Source organism: Rhinoraja longicauda, chromosome 17 (assembly GCF_053455715.1).
Source record: "Rhinoraja longicauda isolate Sanriku21f chromosome 17, sRhiLon1.1, whole genome shotgun sequence".
Classification (NCBI taxonomy): domain Eukaryota; kingdom Metazoa; phylum Chordata; class Chondrichthyes; order Rajiformes; family Arhynchobatidae; genus Rhinoraja; species Rhinoraja longicauda.
The window spans coordinates 45,686,886-45,700,762 of record NC_135969.1 but is presented as its reverse complement, the minus strand read 5'-3'; the positions used below and the strand labels follow the sequence as shown (position 1 = coordinate 45,700,762).

The following is a 13,877-nucleotide window of genomic DNA, read 5'->3' as shown; positions in this document are numbered from 1 at the left end:
ACTGCATGTAATACTCCAACTACAGCCTGACCAGAGTCCTGGAGAGCTGGCTCTAAAGGTTCCTGATGGTGACTGTAACACAGCACCACAGCTTTCTTTTTTAAAAGACATTATGTTCCTGTGCATCTACAGTATTCCAGGACTGAGAAGAAAATCTATGGCCTCAAAGCTCGCAGTGCATTGATTTTTATTTTCCTTGGCCGCCTCCTCCTGAAGAAGCTTGATCACATTTCCTAACCTTCAGTGTACATTAAATACTGCAGGTTAATGGTGCATTCTAAACCAGGCACCATGGAGCCATTAGTTTGATTTTGGAAAGAGGCCAGCAGATTGAAAGTGCTTACAACAAGAAATCTACAGCAACGATGTTCCTTCATAGTCTTTATGCTAAATGAAATTGTACAATTCAGGAGAAAATGTATAATTATTATTTTAGACGATACTTCCCAACAGATGTGGACTAATCGTGTATGAAGGAACTGCAGATGGTAGTTTAAACCCAAGATAGACACAAAATGCCGGAGTAACTCAGCGGGACAGGCAGCATCTCTGGAGAGAAGGAATGAGAGACAATTCGGGTCGAGGCCCTTCTTCAGACTGAGGAAGGGTCGAGACCCATTCCTTGTCTCCAGAGATGCTGCCTGTCCCGCTGAGTTACTCCAGCATTTGGTGTCAATCTTCGATGTGGTCTAATCGTTCTCTTGTATTTCCTTCTGATTGGAATCGTTTTGTTAACGTCCTGGTTTCTTTGCCACAGGTATAAAGTGGGAACCCGATGAAAACGGTGTCATTGCCTTTGACTGCAGGACCCGCAAATGGTAGGGTATCGTTCACAGCCACTGTGTGTTGTTGCAAACCATTCCAGAAACATAGAAACATAGACAATAGGTGCAGGAGGAGGCCATTCGCCCCTTCGAGCCAGCACCGCCATTCAATGTGATCATGGCTGATCATCCACAATCTGTACCCTGTTCCTGCCTTCTCCCCATATCTTCTGATTCCGTTAGCCCTAAGAGCTAAATCTAACTCTCTCTTGAAAACATCCAGTGAATTAGCCTCTACTGCCTTCTGTGGCAAAGAATTCCACAGATTCACAAATCTCTGGGTAAAAAGGTTTTTCCTCATCTCCGTCCTAAATGGCCTACCTCTTATTCTTAAACTGTGTGACCCCCTGGATCTGGACTACCCCCCAAAATTGGAAACATTTTTCCTGCATCTAGCCTGTGCAATCCCTTAAGAATTTTAGATACCCTCTCATCCTTCTAAATTCCAGTGAATACAAGCCCAGTTGACCCATTCTTTCATCATATGTCAGTCCCGCCATCCCGCGAATTAATCTGGTGAACCAATGCTGCACTCCCTCAATAGCAATAATGTCTTTCCTCAAGTTAGGAGACCAAAACTGCACACAATACTCCAGATATGGTCTCACCAGGGCCCTGTACAACTGCAGTAGGACCTCCTTGCTCCTAAACTCAAATCCTCTCACTATGAAAGCCAACATGCCATCAGCTTTCTTCACTGCCTGCTGTACCTGCATGCTTACTTTCACTGCCTGCTGTACCTGCATGCTTCCCTTCACTGCCTGCTGTACCTGCATGTTTACTTTCACTTCCTGCTGTACCTGCATGTTTACTTTCACCTTGAACACCTTGAGTTGCAGCTTGTGTGTTGTTATCCCCAGGTACATTCAGGCCGCCACCTCGCCCAAAGATGTGATCATTTTAGTTGATGTCAGTGGAAGTATGAAAGGACTTCGTATGACAATAGCCAAGCAGACAGTCTCATCCATCCTTGACACACTTGGAGATGATGACTTTTTCAATGTCATTGCAGTAAGTACTTGGCCTTGTGTATAATATCGCTGCTTGTGAAGGTGATGGAGTTACGTAATAGTGATGGGGAATTCTAGTTTCAGCCATTGCAAATGTACATAACACATGTGGTGGTGGGATGCCGTTTCATCATTACACACGCACGCACACACACACATGCACACACATGCTCACACACACATGCGCAGACACACACATGCACACACACACACACACACACACACGCACACGCTCACACACACACGCACACACGCGCGCACACACATACACGTTCAGACACGCACACACATGCACATACATACATGCTCACACATGCATGCACATGTACTCACACACACACACATACGCGCACACACATACACATGCACATACATACATGTTCACACATGCACACACACACACACGTGCTCACACTTGCACACATACGCGCACGCACACACACGTATCTTGTGCATGCAAATATACGCAGAACCTAACTGTGGAGGGAAGAGGATTTTCAGGCTATTGATGATGGAGAAGGTTTAGGACATTGGCAAAGATTATGGCACACGTAGACACAAGGGTAACGCTGGATATGGTCACTTGCCTTCATTGCTCAGGGCATTGGCTGTAAGAGGCAGGAAGTCACGATGTAGCTCTGTGACTTTGTTCAGGCCACATGTGGAGCCTGTTGTAGTTGTGGTCACCCCCATTACAGGAAGGATGTGGAAGCTTTGGACAGGGTACAGAGGAGGTTCCCCAGAACGCTGCCTGGATGAAGAGGTATTAACTACAGGGAGAGGATGGACAGGCATGGAATGCCAGAGGTTGTGGGGAGACCTGAGATAAGTTTCTAAAATGATGAGAGGCGTAGATTGAGCAGACAGTCAGAACCCCTCAGCTCTCTGCAACGCTAAGAATGTGCAGCCAGCTCCGTGTGAATGCCCCTGCCCTACTGAGGATGGGGACGGGCATCTTCCACACACGGCCCCAGTCACGGCCCATGGCTCATCGCAGCTCAAACACCACAGAGGTACTCCGATCAGAACGAATATGTTGAAATTACAATGAGGATGGATGTGCTGGCAAGTTGAGTTGGTGGTCGAGAAAGCAAACTCAATGCTAGCATTTATTTCAAGAGGGCTTGTATACAACAACAGGGATGTTATGCTGGGGCTCTATAAGGCGCTGGTAAGGCCACGTTTGAAGTATTGTGAGCAATTTTGTGCCCCATATCTGAGGAAGGATGTGCTGGCTCTGGAGAGGGTCCAGAGGAGGTTTACAAGAATGATCCCAGGAATGAGTGGGTTAACCTATGATGAGCGTTTGTCAGCACTGGGCCTGTACTCGCTGGAGTTTAGAAGAATGAGGGGGGACCTCATTGAAACGTACAGAATAGTGAAAGGCCTGGATAGAGTGGATGTGGAGAGGATGTTTCCACTAGTGGGAGAGTCTAGGACCAGAGGGCACAGCCTCAGAATTAAAGGACGTTCCTTTAGGAAGGTGATGAGGAGAAATTTCTTTAGTCAGAGGGTGGTGAATCTGTGGATTATTTGCCACAGACGGCTGTGGAGGCCAAGTCAGTGGATATATTTAAGGCAAAGATAGACAGATTCTTGATCAGTACGGGTGTCAGAGGTTATGGGGAGAAGGCAGGAGAATGGGGTTAGGAGGGAGAGATAGATCAGCCATGATTGAATGGCGGAGTAGAGTTGATGGGCCGAATGGTCTGCTCCTATCACTTATGAATAACAAATATTTTGAAATTACAATGAGAGTTGTTAATGCTTCACTTATGGTAAACTGATGTGGATGTTCAAGCAATATTGATTGAAAAACTTAAATCAATCTGCAGATTTTCTTGTTCCTTTCCCCAGAGTGGAAATGTCAAAGACTAGAGGGCATAGCTGTGAGGGGCAATGTTTAAAGCAGATGTGAGGTGAGAGGGGCCACGTTTAAAGGACATGTGAGTGAGAGGGGCTACGTTTAAAGGACATGTGCAGGGCAAGTGTTTCTAACACAGGTGCTTGGGCGGTGGTGAAGGCAGATGTGAGTGGCATTGCAAAGGTTTATTGACAGGCACATGGATCTGCAGGGAATGGAGGGGTATGGATCACGTGCAGGGCAGGAGGACATTAGTTTAATCTAGCATCATGTTGGGCACAGACATTGTGGGACGAAGGGCCTGTTCCTGTGCTGTACTGTTCTGTGTTCTACATATGTTCTAAGGAAGAGTACTTTTCTTGGTGAGCATAAAATAGAAAAATTAAAATCATATCAAGTGCCTAAGCATGAAGAAGATGCACTTGTGACTCAAACCTCCACAAAAACTCCACCAAAAGAAAGCAGTCACCGAGAAATGGAGGCGTGCAGTGAACGAAAGGAATATTTCCCAATGTTCCAATGTTTACTGCCTTTTGTTATCGGACAGCATGAATTGAAACACTTGCCCCAGTTGAGAAACTGAAGATTAGCGATGATTATAACAGGTGTGAAGGTTGGTGTAGAACATGAAAATCTAGTTTAACAGTTTTAAAATTGTAAAACACTATTCATTTAACGATGAGCTCGTGACACAGGCTGTTATAATTGCACCAGATCAGACTGAGTGGAGATGCCTCAACAGACTGAGAGCTGGTACTGGTCACTGTAAAGTGGGGTTATATAGACACTGAAGACATCATCTGCATATGTGGCACTGAACCACAAACTATGGAGCACCTATTGAGATGTCCTCTAATGGAGCACCAATGCAAAGCTGAGCACCTCGCAGAGAACAATGATATTGCTGAGAGTTGTGTCCAGTTTTGGCTGAAACAATATCTAGCATGTGTGGACACGATAAGAAGATTAACCAGATCAGAGAGGGTGATTTATTAAAGAGATCATTTGTATGTTTCTTCCTCAGTACAACGAAGATATTCATTACGTGGAGCCATGCTTAAACAACACCCTGGTCCAAGCAGACAGGAACAACAAGGAGGTCAGTTCAAAATCTGCTTCACCTTCGTCTTTATAAAAGACGTCCCAAAGTGGAATGTGTAGACAGGAACTGCAGATACTGGTTTAAACCGAAGATAGACACAAAATGCTGGAGTAACTCAGCGGGACAGGCAGCATCTCTGGAGAGAAGGAATGGGTGACGTTTCGGGTCGAGACCCTTCTTCCAAAGTGAAATATTTGTTATTTTCAGGTTGTGCATACATTGGTAATGTCCCTGGAAATATTGAGTGATTTGGAAAAGTGTAACCTAACCATCTCATCATTGGTTCGTTGGAATGCTTTCCAAATTATTAAAGAGCTCCTTGCTTTGTAACATGATTTAATAGATTATTTGATCTAATCTTCCTCAAGGTAAAGCTTCGTTCCAAATGAAGACAGGTTTTACAGAGAACCACCCTGGAGATATTTGGTTACAGAGCCTGTTTCTAAACTAGACAAGGACATGTGATTGGCACTTGGCCTCCAATAACTAACCATTGGTACTAATCATTCATTCATTATGCATCGGTGAATCTAGTAGCTTTTGAAATATATTTATGTATATATATTTCTATATATATGTGTGTGTGTATATATATGTGTGTGTGTGTGTATATATGTGTGTGTGTGTATATATGTGTGTGTGTGTGTATGTGTGCGTGTGTGTGTGTGTGTATAGATGTGTGTGTGTGTGTGTGTGTGTGTGTGTGTGTATGTGTGTGTGTGTGTGTGTGTGTGTGCGTGTGCGTGTGCGTGTGCGTGTGCGTGTGCTTGTGTGTGTATAGATGTGTGTGTGTGTGTGTGTGTGTGTGTATGTGTGTGTGTGTGTGTGTGTGTGTGTGTATATATGTGTGTGTGTATATATATGTGTGTGCGTGTGTGTGTGTGTATGTGTGTGTGTGTGTGTGTGTATATATATGTGTGTGTGTATATATATGTGTGTGTGTATATATATGTGTGTGTGTGTGTGTGTGTGTTTGTGTGTGTGTGTGTGTGTGTGTGCATGTGTGTGTGTGTGTATATATATGTGTGTGTGTGTGTGTGTGTGTGTGTTTGTGTGTGTATATATGTGTGTATATGTGTGTGTGTGTGTGTGTGTGTGTGTGTGTGTGTGTGTGTGTGTGTGTGTGTGTGTGTTTGTGTGTGTATATATGTGTGTATATGTGTGTGTGTGTGTGTGTGTGTGTGTGTGTGTGTGTGTGTGTGTGTGTGTGTGTGTGTGTGTGTGTGTGTGTGTGTGTGTGTGTGTGTGTGTGTGTGTGTGTGTGTGCGTGCGTGTGGAGAGAATGTTTCCACTAGTGGGAGAGTCTAGGACTAGAGGTCACAGCCTCAGAATTAAACAATGTTCCTTTAGGAAGGAGACGAGGGGGAATTTCTTCAGTCAGAGGGTGGCGAATCTGTGGAATTCTTTGCCACAGACGGCTGTGGAGGCCAAGTCAATTGATATATTTAAGGCAGAGATAGATAGATTCTTGATTAGTGCGGGTGTCAGGGGTTATGGGGAGAAGGCAGGAGAATGGGGTTAGGAGGGAGAGATAGATCAGCCATGGTTGAATGGCGGAATAGACTTGATGGGCCGAATGGCCTAATACTGCTCCTCGAACTTATGAACTTGTATCTGTTTCTAAAGCTACTAGATTCACCAATGTATAATGAATGAATTATTAGTAACATATACACAAAACAATTAAAACTATGTTGTGATAGAGGGGAGGGGTTTAAGGTGGGAATGGGTAAGTTTGAAGGAGATGTGTGGACGGTATTTGTACACAGAGGGGGGTGGGGGCCTGGAACGTGCTGCCAGGGGTGGGGGTGGAGGCAGGTACGATAGTGGGGTTTAAAAGACTTTTAGACACATGGATACGCAGGGAATGGAGGGGTATTGATCACATGCAGGCAGAGATTAGTTTAACTTGGCACCGTGGGAAGGGAAGTTAAAATGTTTAGCAACTGTTTTTAAATGTTAAACCACTGGCATTGTTGTTCATTTTGTTAAAGTTGATGTGCTTATAGGTCCTGAGCTTGAGAGAGCAGGAAACTATACACAAATTTATAGACAAGATTGAAAACAGAAACATGTAGCCAATGTAATGAATGCAATTAATAAGATGCCGTAATTTTCAGAGATGTTTTAATCCTTTGTGGATTTGTGTGATAAGTAAATTGCCAAAAGACAGTCATGCATCGAGACGTTCAGGGGTAGGCATTAAAGGATTTGGTAATATAATGATGGCAGGAATGTGGGGATAATTAGTGGTGAATTGCAGGAGGTTTGGGTGAAGGATGGGCTTTGTAGACCAGCGTCTGTTGGATGTTAGTCATGCCACGTGTTTGCAGAAGCACATTTACAGACTACTTAGTGAATATTTCTCGGGATTGCACAGTAAACTGAATTCAGTTGTAGATAATTGCAAAGTGTTATCTGGGTTTTGAAGTTGATGTGCAAAGCAGCTGAGTGGTACTGACGTTTTGCTCAGTACTTAAGCTGCAAAGTTTGATCCTGAGTAGTTTGCATTTTAAATTAAAATGCAAAGTGAACAGTGAGATGATAGTCGTGATCAGGTTATTATTATTCCCGTCACTTTGATGGGTTACAAAGCGGGGATTTCATGCAGAAGTGGCAGGATTAAATTTGCCAATTCACATTTATCTCACTGCACATTTTAACTACCTAAAATGTACCCGTTAAAACTCAGATGAGAACAAATATCCAATGCCAGATGTCGATGCTTGGCTTGTGGTAAACTGATGTGGATGTTCAAGAAATATTGATTTAAAAACTTAAATCAATCTGCAGATTTCCTTGTTCCTTTTCCCAGGGTGAAAATGTCAAAGACTAGAGGGCGTAGTTGTGAGGGGCAACGTTTAAAGGACATGTGAGTGAGAGGGGCAACATTTAAAGGACATGTGAGTGAGAGGGGCCACGTTTAAAGGACATGTGCAGGGCAAGTGTTTTTAACACAGGTGCTTGGGCGGTGGTGAAGGCAGGTGTGATAGTGGCATTTAAAAGGTTTATTGACAGGCACATGGATCCGCAGGGAATGGAGGGGTATGGATCACGTGCAGGGCAGGAGGAGATTAGTTTAATCTAGCATCATGTTGGGCACGGACATTGTGGGCCGAAGGGCCTGTTCCGGTGCTGTACTGTTCTGTGTTCTACATATGTTCTATGGAAGAGTTATTTTCTTGGTCAGCATAAAATAGAAATCATATCATGTGCCCAAACATGAAGAGGATACATTTGTAATTCTGGTTTAACAGTAGAGTCAGGGTGGCACGATGGTGCATCGGTAGAGTTGCTGCCACACAGCGCCAGAGACCCAGGTTCAATCCTGACCACGGGTGCTGTCTGTACGGAGTTTGTACGTTCTCCCCGTGACCTGCGTGGGTTTTCTCCAGGTGCTCTGGTTTCCTCCCACACTCCAAAGGACTTACAAGTTTGTAGGCTTAGTATAACTGTAAGTTTTCCCTTGTGTGTGTAGGATAGTGTTAGTGTGTGGGGATCGATGGTCAGTGTGGACTCGATGGGCCGAAAGGCCTGTTTCTCAAAACTAAACTGAACTAGAATTATTTTCTTAACCATCTTTAATTCAAAAAGGACAAAGAGTAGATTAGAGAAAGGAACACCAGGGCCATGCTGTGGGCCATGTGGGAGAGATTTTGTCCTCCACTTCACTGTGATAATGAATGGAAATCAAAGCAACTGTGCAAATGAGACAATAGCTGGAATTCTTTTTTTGTCTTTGTGTTGGCAAAGAGGAAATGTCACATTACTCTGAATAAACCCAAATCTGGCGCTGAATAGGAAGCTCCCTTGGAACAAAACCCGATCCACCTCACGCTGTGAGAAATGTGAGGAAGTTCTGGATGTGGGGAACCATTTATCCTTTTGAACCAGGACTAGCTGAATGAAAAAGTGGTTATTTTGATCTGTGAATAAGCAGGAAAGCCACATCTGTGCAGCAACTGATTTTTGAGTACGTTTTTCACTATGAAAGGACTGCAGTAAAACTCTATTAATCTGGAACGATCAGGTAGCAGACTGGCAAATGTTCCATACAATTTGATGTTATTTGAGGATATTATTATGTTATTAATAGATATTAAATTAGATACATTAATTTATTTTAAAATTTACTTTTATGGTATACTAGACAGGCGTGGACCGGTAGGGTGCAAGCCTCTCCTGCAGGCCCAGCAACCAACGTAGGGTGCAAGGCTCTCCTTGGGTGCTGCAACCCCCCTTGGGTGCACACCTCCCCTGTGGGTGCTGCATCTCCCATTGGGTGCACACCTCCCTTGTGGGTGCTGCATCTCCTGTTGGGTGCATGCCTCTCCTGTGGGTGCTGCAACCCCCCTTGGGTGCACACCTCCCCTGTGGGTGCTGCATCTCCCGTTGGGTGCAAGCCTCTCCTGTGGGTGCTGCATCTCCCGTTGGGTGCAAGCCTCTCCTTGGGTGCTGCATCTCCCATTGGGTGCACACCTCCCCTGTGGGTGCTGCATCTCCCGTTGGGTGCACACCTCCCCTGTGGGTGCTGCGACCCCCATTGGGTGCACGCCTCTCCTGTGGGTGCTGCATCTCCCCTTGGGTGCACACCTCCCCTGTGGGTGCTGCATCTCCCATTGGGTGCACGCCTCTCCTGTGTGTGCTGCATCTCCCGTTGGGTGCAAGCCTCTCCTGCAGGCCCAGCAACCCTCCCCTAACTGGCGATCCGTGGAGCCGTTGCTGGCCGAGGAGTGTCCCCCAGGGCCGTGGGCGGGCGGGCGAGGGGGGGGAGTGGAATACGTTTATGGTATATAGTCAGACAGCCCTTCGGCCCAACCTGAGTTACTCCAGTGTTCTGTGTCTATCTCCGGTTTGGTGATTCTTTTGTAGATCACAGGAATGCACTGTGTCTCTCTTGATACCCACTACATTTTATAGCTTTGCATTCTGAAACGATTTGATCTCATTTGCTTCTGTATTCAATAAGAACTGCACACATTTTCTTTTAATTGAAGTTTGATCTGACATATTGTTCTGCCTGTCAGATTCCATATCTATTACCATTCATATCACTGGTGTGCTACAAATTGTTTATTGATGAGCAAAGTGGGCTGGTCATTATAATGTCTTTGAATATCCAGAAAAATGCTTTATTGACCCGGAGTATGGGAATTAAGAATCAGAGGACATACGTTCATAAGCTCATAAGTTCTAGGAGCAGAATAAGGCCATTCGGCCCATCAAATCTACTCCGCCATTCAATCATGGCTGATCTGTCTTTCCCTCTCAACCCCATTCTCCTGCCTTCTCCCCGTAACCCTTTAAAGATTGGAAAGACTGGGCTTGTATTCACTGGAATTTAGAAGGATGAGAGGGGATCTTATAGAGACGTGTAAAATGATGAAAGGACTGGACAAGCTAGATGCAGGAAAAATGTTCCCAATGTTGGGGGAGTCCAGAACCAGGGGCCACAGTCAAAGAATAAAGGGGAGGCCTTTTCAAACTGTGAGAAAAAAACTTTTTCACCCAGAGATTTGTGAATTTGTGGAATTCTCTGCCACAGAGGGCAGTGGAGGCCAATTCACTGGATGAATTTAAAAGAGAGTTAGATAGAGCTCTAGGGGCTAGCGGAATCAAGTGATATGGGGAGAAGGCAGGCACGGGTTACTGATTGTGGATGATCAGCCATGAATGGCGGTGCTGGCTCGAAGGGCCGAATGGCCTCCTCCTGCACCCATTTTCTATGTTTCTATGTTTCTATGACACCCCATCAATCAAGAATCAAGACCTAGGTTTCAGGTGAGAAAATAAAGATTTCATAGGAATCTAGGGGGCAACCTTTTCATTCAGAGAGTGGTGGATATATAGAATAAGCTGCCAGAGGAGGTACTTGATGCAGGTACAACAACAGCGTTTAAAAGACAGCTACATGGATCAGAAAGGTTAGAAGGATGTGGACCAAATGCAGGCAGATGGTAGTTTAGTTGAGTTGAGTTTAGTTTAGTTTAGATACAGCATGGACACAAGCCCATCAGCTCACAAAGCCCACAACTAATACTGTCCTAACACGAGGGACAATTTACAATCTTTACAGAAGCCAATTAACCTACAAACCTGCACGTCTTTGGAGTGTGGGCAGAAACCGGAGCACCTGGAGAAAACCCACATGGTCACAGAGAGAACGTACAAACTCCGTACAGACAGCACCTGTAGTCATCAATAGACAATAGACAATAGACAATAGGTGCAGGAGGAGGCCATTCGGCCCTTCGAGCCAGCACCACCATTCAATGTGATCATGGCTGATCATTCTCAATCAGTACCCCGTTCCTGCCTTCTCCCCATACCCCCTGACTCCGCTATCCTTAAGAGCTCTATCTAGTCTCTTGAAAGCATTCAGAGAACTGGCCTCCACTGCCTTCTGAGGCAGTGAATTACACAGATTTACAACTCTCTGACTGAAAAAGGTTTTCCTCATCTCTGTTCTCAATGGCCTACCCCTTATTCTTAAACTGTGGCCCCAGGCTCGGGACTCCCCCAATATCGGGAACATGTTTCCTGCCTCTAACGTGTCCAACCCCTTTATAATCTTGTATGTTTCAATAAGATCCCCTCTCATCCTTCTAAATTCCAGTGTATACAAGCCCAGTCATTCCATTCTTTCAACATATGACAGTCCTGCCATCCTGGGATTTAACCTAGTAAACCTACGCTGCACTCCCTCAATGTCCTTCCTCAAATTTGGAGACCAAAACTGCACACAGACCTCCAGGTGCGGTCGCACTAGGACCCTGTACAACTGCAGAAGGACCTCTTTGCTCCTATACTCAACTCCTCTTGTTATGAAGGCCAACATTCCATTGGCTTTCTTCACTGCCTGCTGTACCTGCATGCATCCTTTCAGTGATTGATGCACTAGGACACCCAGATCTCGTTGTACGTCCCCTTTTCCTAACTTGACACCATTCAGATAATAATCTATCTTCCTATTCTTACCACCAAAATGGATAACCTCACACAACCTGTCCAAGTCACCCTGCAACCTCATAGCATCTTCCTCATAGTTCACACTGCCACCCAGCTTTGTATCATCTGCAAATTTGCTAATGTTACTTTTAATCCCTTCATCCAAGTCATTAATGTATATTGTAAATAGCTGCGGTCCCAGCACCGAGCCTTGTGGTACCCCACTAGTCACTGCCTGCCATTCTGAAAGGGAAACATTTATCCCCACTCTTTGCTTTCTGTCTGTCAACCAGTTTTCTATCCATGTCAGTACCCTACCCCCCAATACCATGTGCTCTAATTTTGCCCACTAATCTCCTATGTGGAACCTTGTCGAAGGCTTTCTGAAAGTCAAGGTACACCACATCCACCGGCTCTCCCCTGTCCATTTTCCTAGTTACATCCTCAAAAAAATTCCAGAAGATTAGTCAAGCATGATTTCCTCTTCGTAAATCCATGCTGGCTCGGAACGATCCTGTTACTACTATCCAAATGCTCCGCAATTTCGTCTTTTATAATTGACTCCAGCATCTTCCCCACCACTGATGTCAGACTAATTGGTCTATAATTTCCTCTTTTCTCTCTCCCTCCTTTCTTAAAAAGTGGGACAACATTAGCTACCCTCCAATCCACAGGAACTGATCCTGAATTTATAGAACATTGGAAAATGATCACCAATGTGTCCATGTTTTCTAGAGCCACCTCCTTAAGCACTCTGGGATGCAGACCATCAAGCCCTGGGGATTTATTGGCCTTCAGTCCCATCAGTCTACCCAACACCATTTCCTGCCTAATGTGAATTTCCTTCAGTTCCTCCGTCACCCTAGGATCTCTGGCCACTAGAACATCTGGGATATTGCTTGTATCTTCCTTAGTGAAGACAGATCCAAAGTACCGGTTCAACTCGTCTGCTATTTCCTTGTTCCCCGTAATAAATTCCCCCGCTTCTGTCTTCAAGGGACCCACATTTGCTTTGACTATTTTTTTCCTAATTTACACATACCTAAAGAAGCTTTTACTATCCTCCTTTATATTATTGGCTAGTTTACCCTCGTACCTCATCTTTTCTCCCCGTATTGCCTTCTTAGTCATCTTCTGTTGCTCTTTAAAAGAGTCCCAATCCTCTGGCTTCCCACTCTTCTTTGCTATGTTGTACTTCTGCTCTTTTATTTTTATGTTGTCCTTGACTTTCCTTGTCAGCCACGGGTGCCTCTTACTCCCCTTGGAATCTTTCCTCCTCTTTGGGATAAATTGATCCTGCAACTTCTGCATTATTCCCAGGAATACCTGCCATTGTTGTTCCACCGTCTTCCCTGCTAGGGCCTCCTTCCAGTCAATTCTGGCCAGCTCCTGCCTCATGCCTCTGTAATCCCCTTTGCTATACTGTAATACTAACACTTCCGATTTTCCCTTCTCCCTCTCAATTTGTAGAGTAAAACTTATATTGTGATCATTGCCTCCTAATGGCTCTTTTACCTCTAGTCCCCTTATCAGATCAGGTTCATTCCACAACACTAAATCCAGAATTGCCTTCTCCCTAGTAGGCTCCAGTACAAGCTGTTCGAAGAATCCATCTCGGAGGCACTCCACAAACTCCCTTTCCTGGGGTCCATTACCAACCTGATTTTCCCAGTCTACCTGCATGTTGAAATCTCCCATAACCACCGTAGCATTACATTTGCGACACGCCAATTTTATTTCCTGATTCAACTTGCACCCTATGTCGAGGCTACTGTTTGGGGGCCTATAGATAACTCCCATTAGGGTCTTTTTACTCTTACAATTCCTCATTTCTATCCATACTGATTCTACATCTCCTGATTCTATGTCACCCCTTGCAAGGGAGTGAATATCACTCCTTACCAACAGTGCGACCCCACCCCCTCTGCCCACCTGTCTGTCTTTTCTATACGTTGTGTACCCCTGAATATTCAGTTCCCAGCCCTGGTCCTCTTGTAGCCATGTCTCAATGATTCCCACAACATCATACTTGCCAATGTCTAACTGAGCCTCAAGCTCATCCACTTTATTTGTTATACTTCGCGCATTTAAATATAACACTTTAACTTCGGTATTCACCTCCCCTCTCA

The 13,877-nt window shown here is 44.9% G+C and overlaps 1 protein-coding gene across 1 annotated transcript in view; it reads left to right on the top strand.

Moving 5' to 3' along the window:
• Positions 1–13,877, top strand: part of cacna2d3a (calcium channel, voltage-dependent, alpha 2/delta subunit 3a) — a 337,954-nt gene that overhangs the window by 103,929 nt on the left and 220,148 nt on the right. The window contains exons 6-8 of the mRNA XM_078414636.1: positions 758–818; positions 1,685–1,835; positions 4,723–4,797. Of these exons, the coding sequence (XP_078270762.1) occupies positions 758–818; positions 1,685–1,835; positions 4,723–4,797 (287 nt within the window). The remainder of the gene's footprint in view (positions 1–757; positions 819–1,684; positions 1,836–4,722; positions 4,798–13,877) is intronic.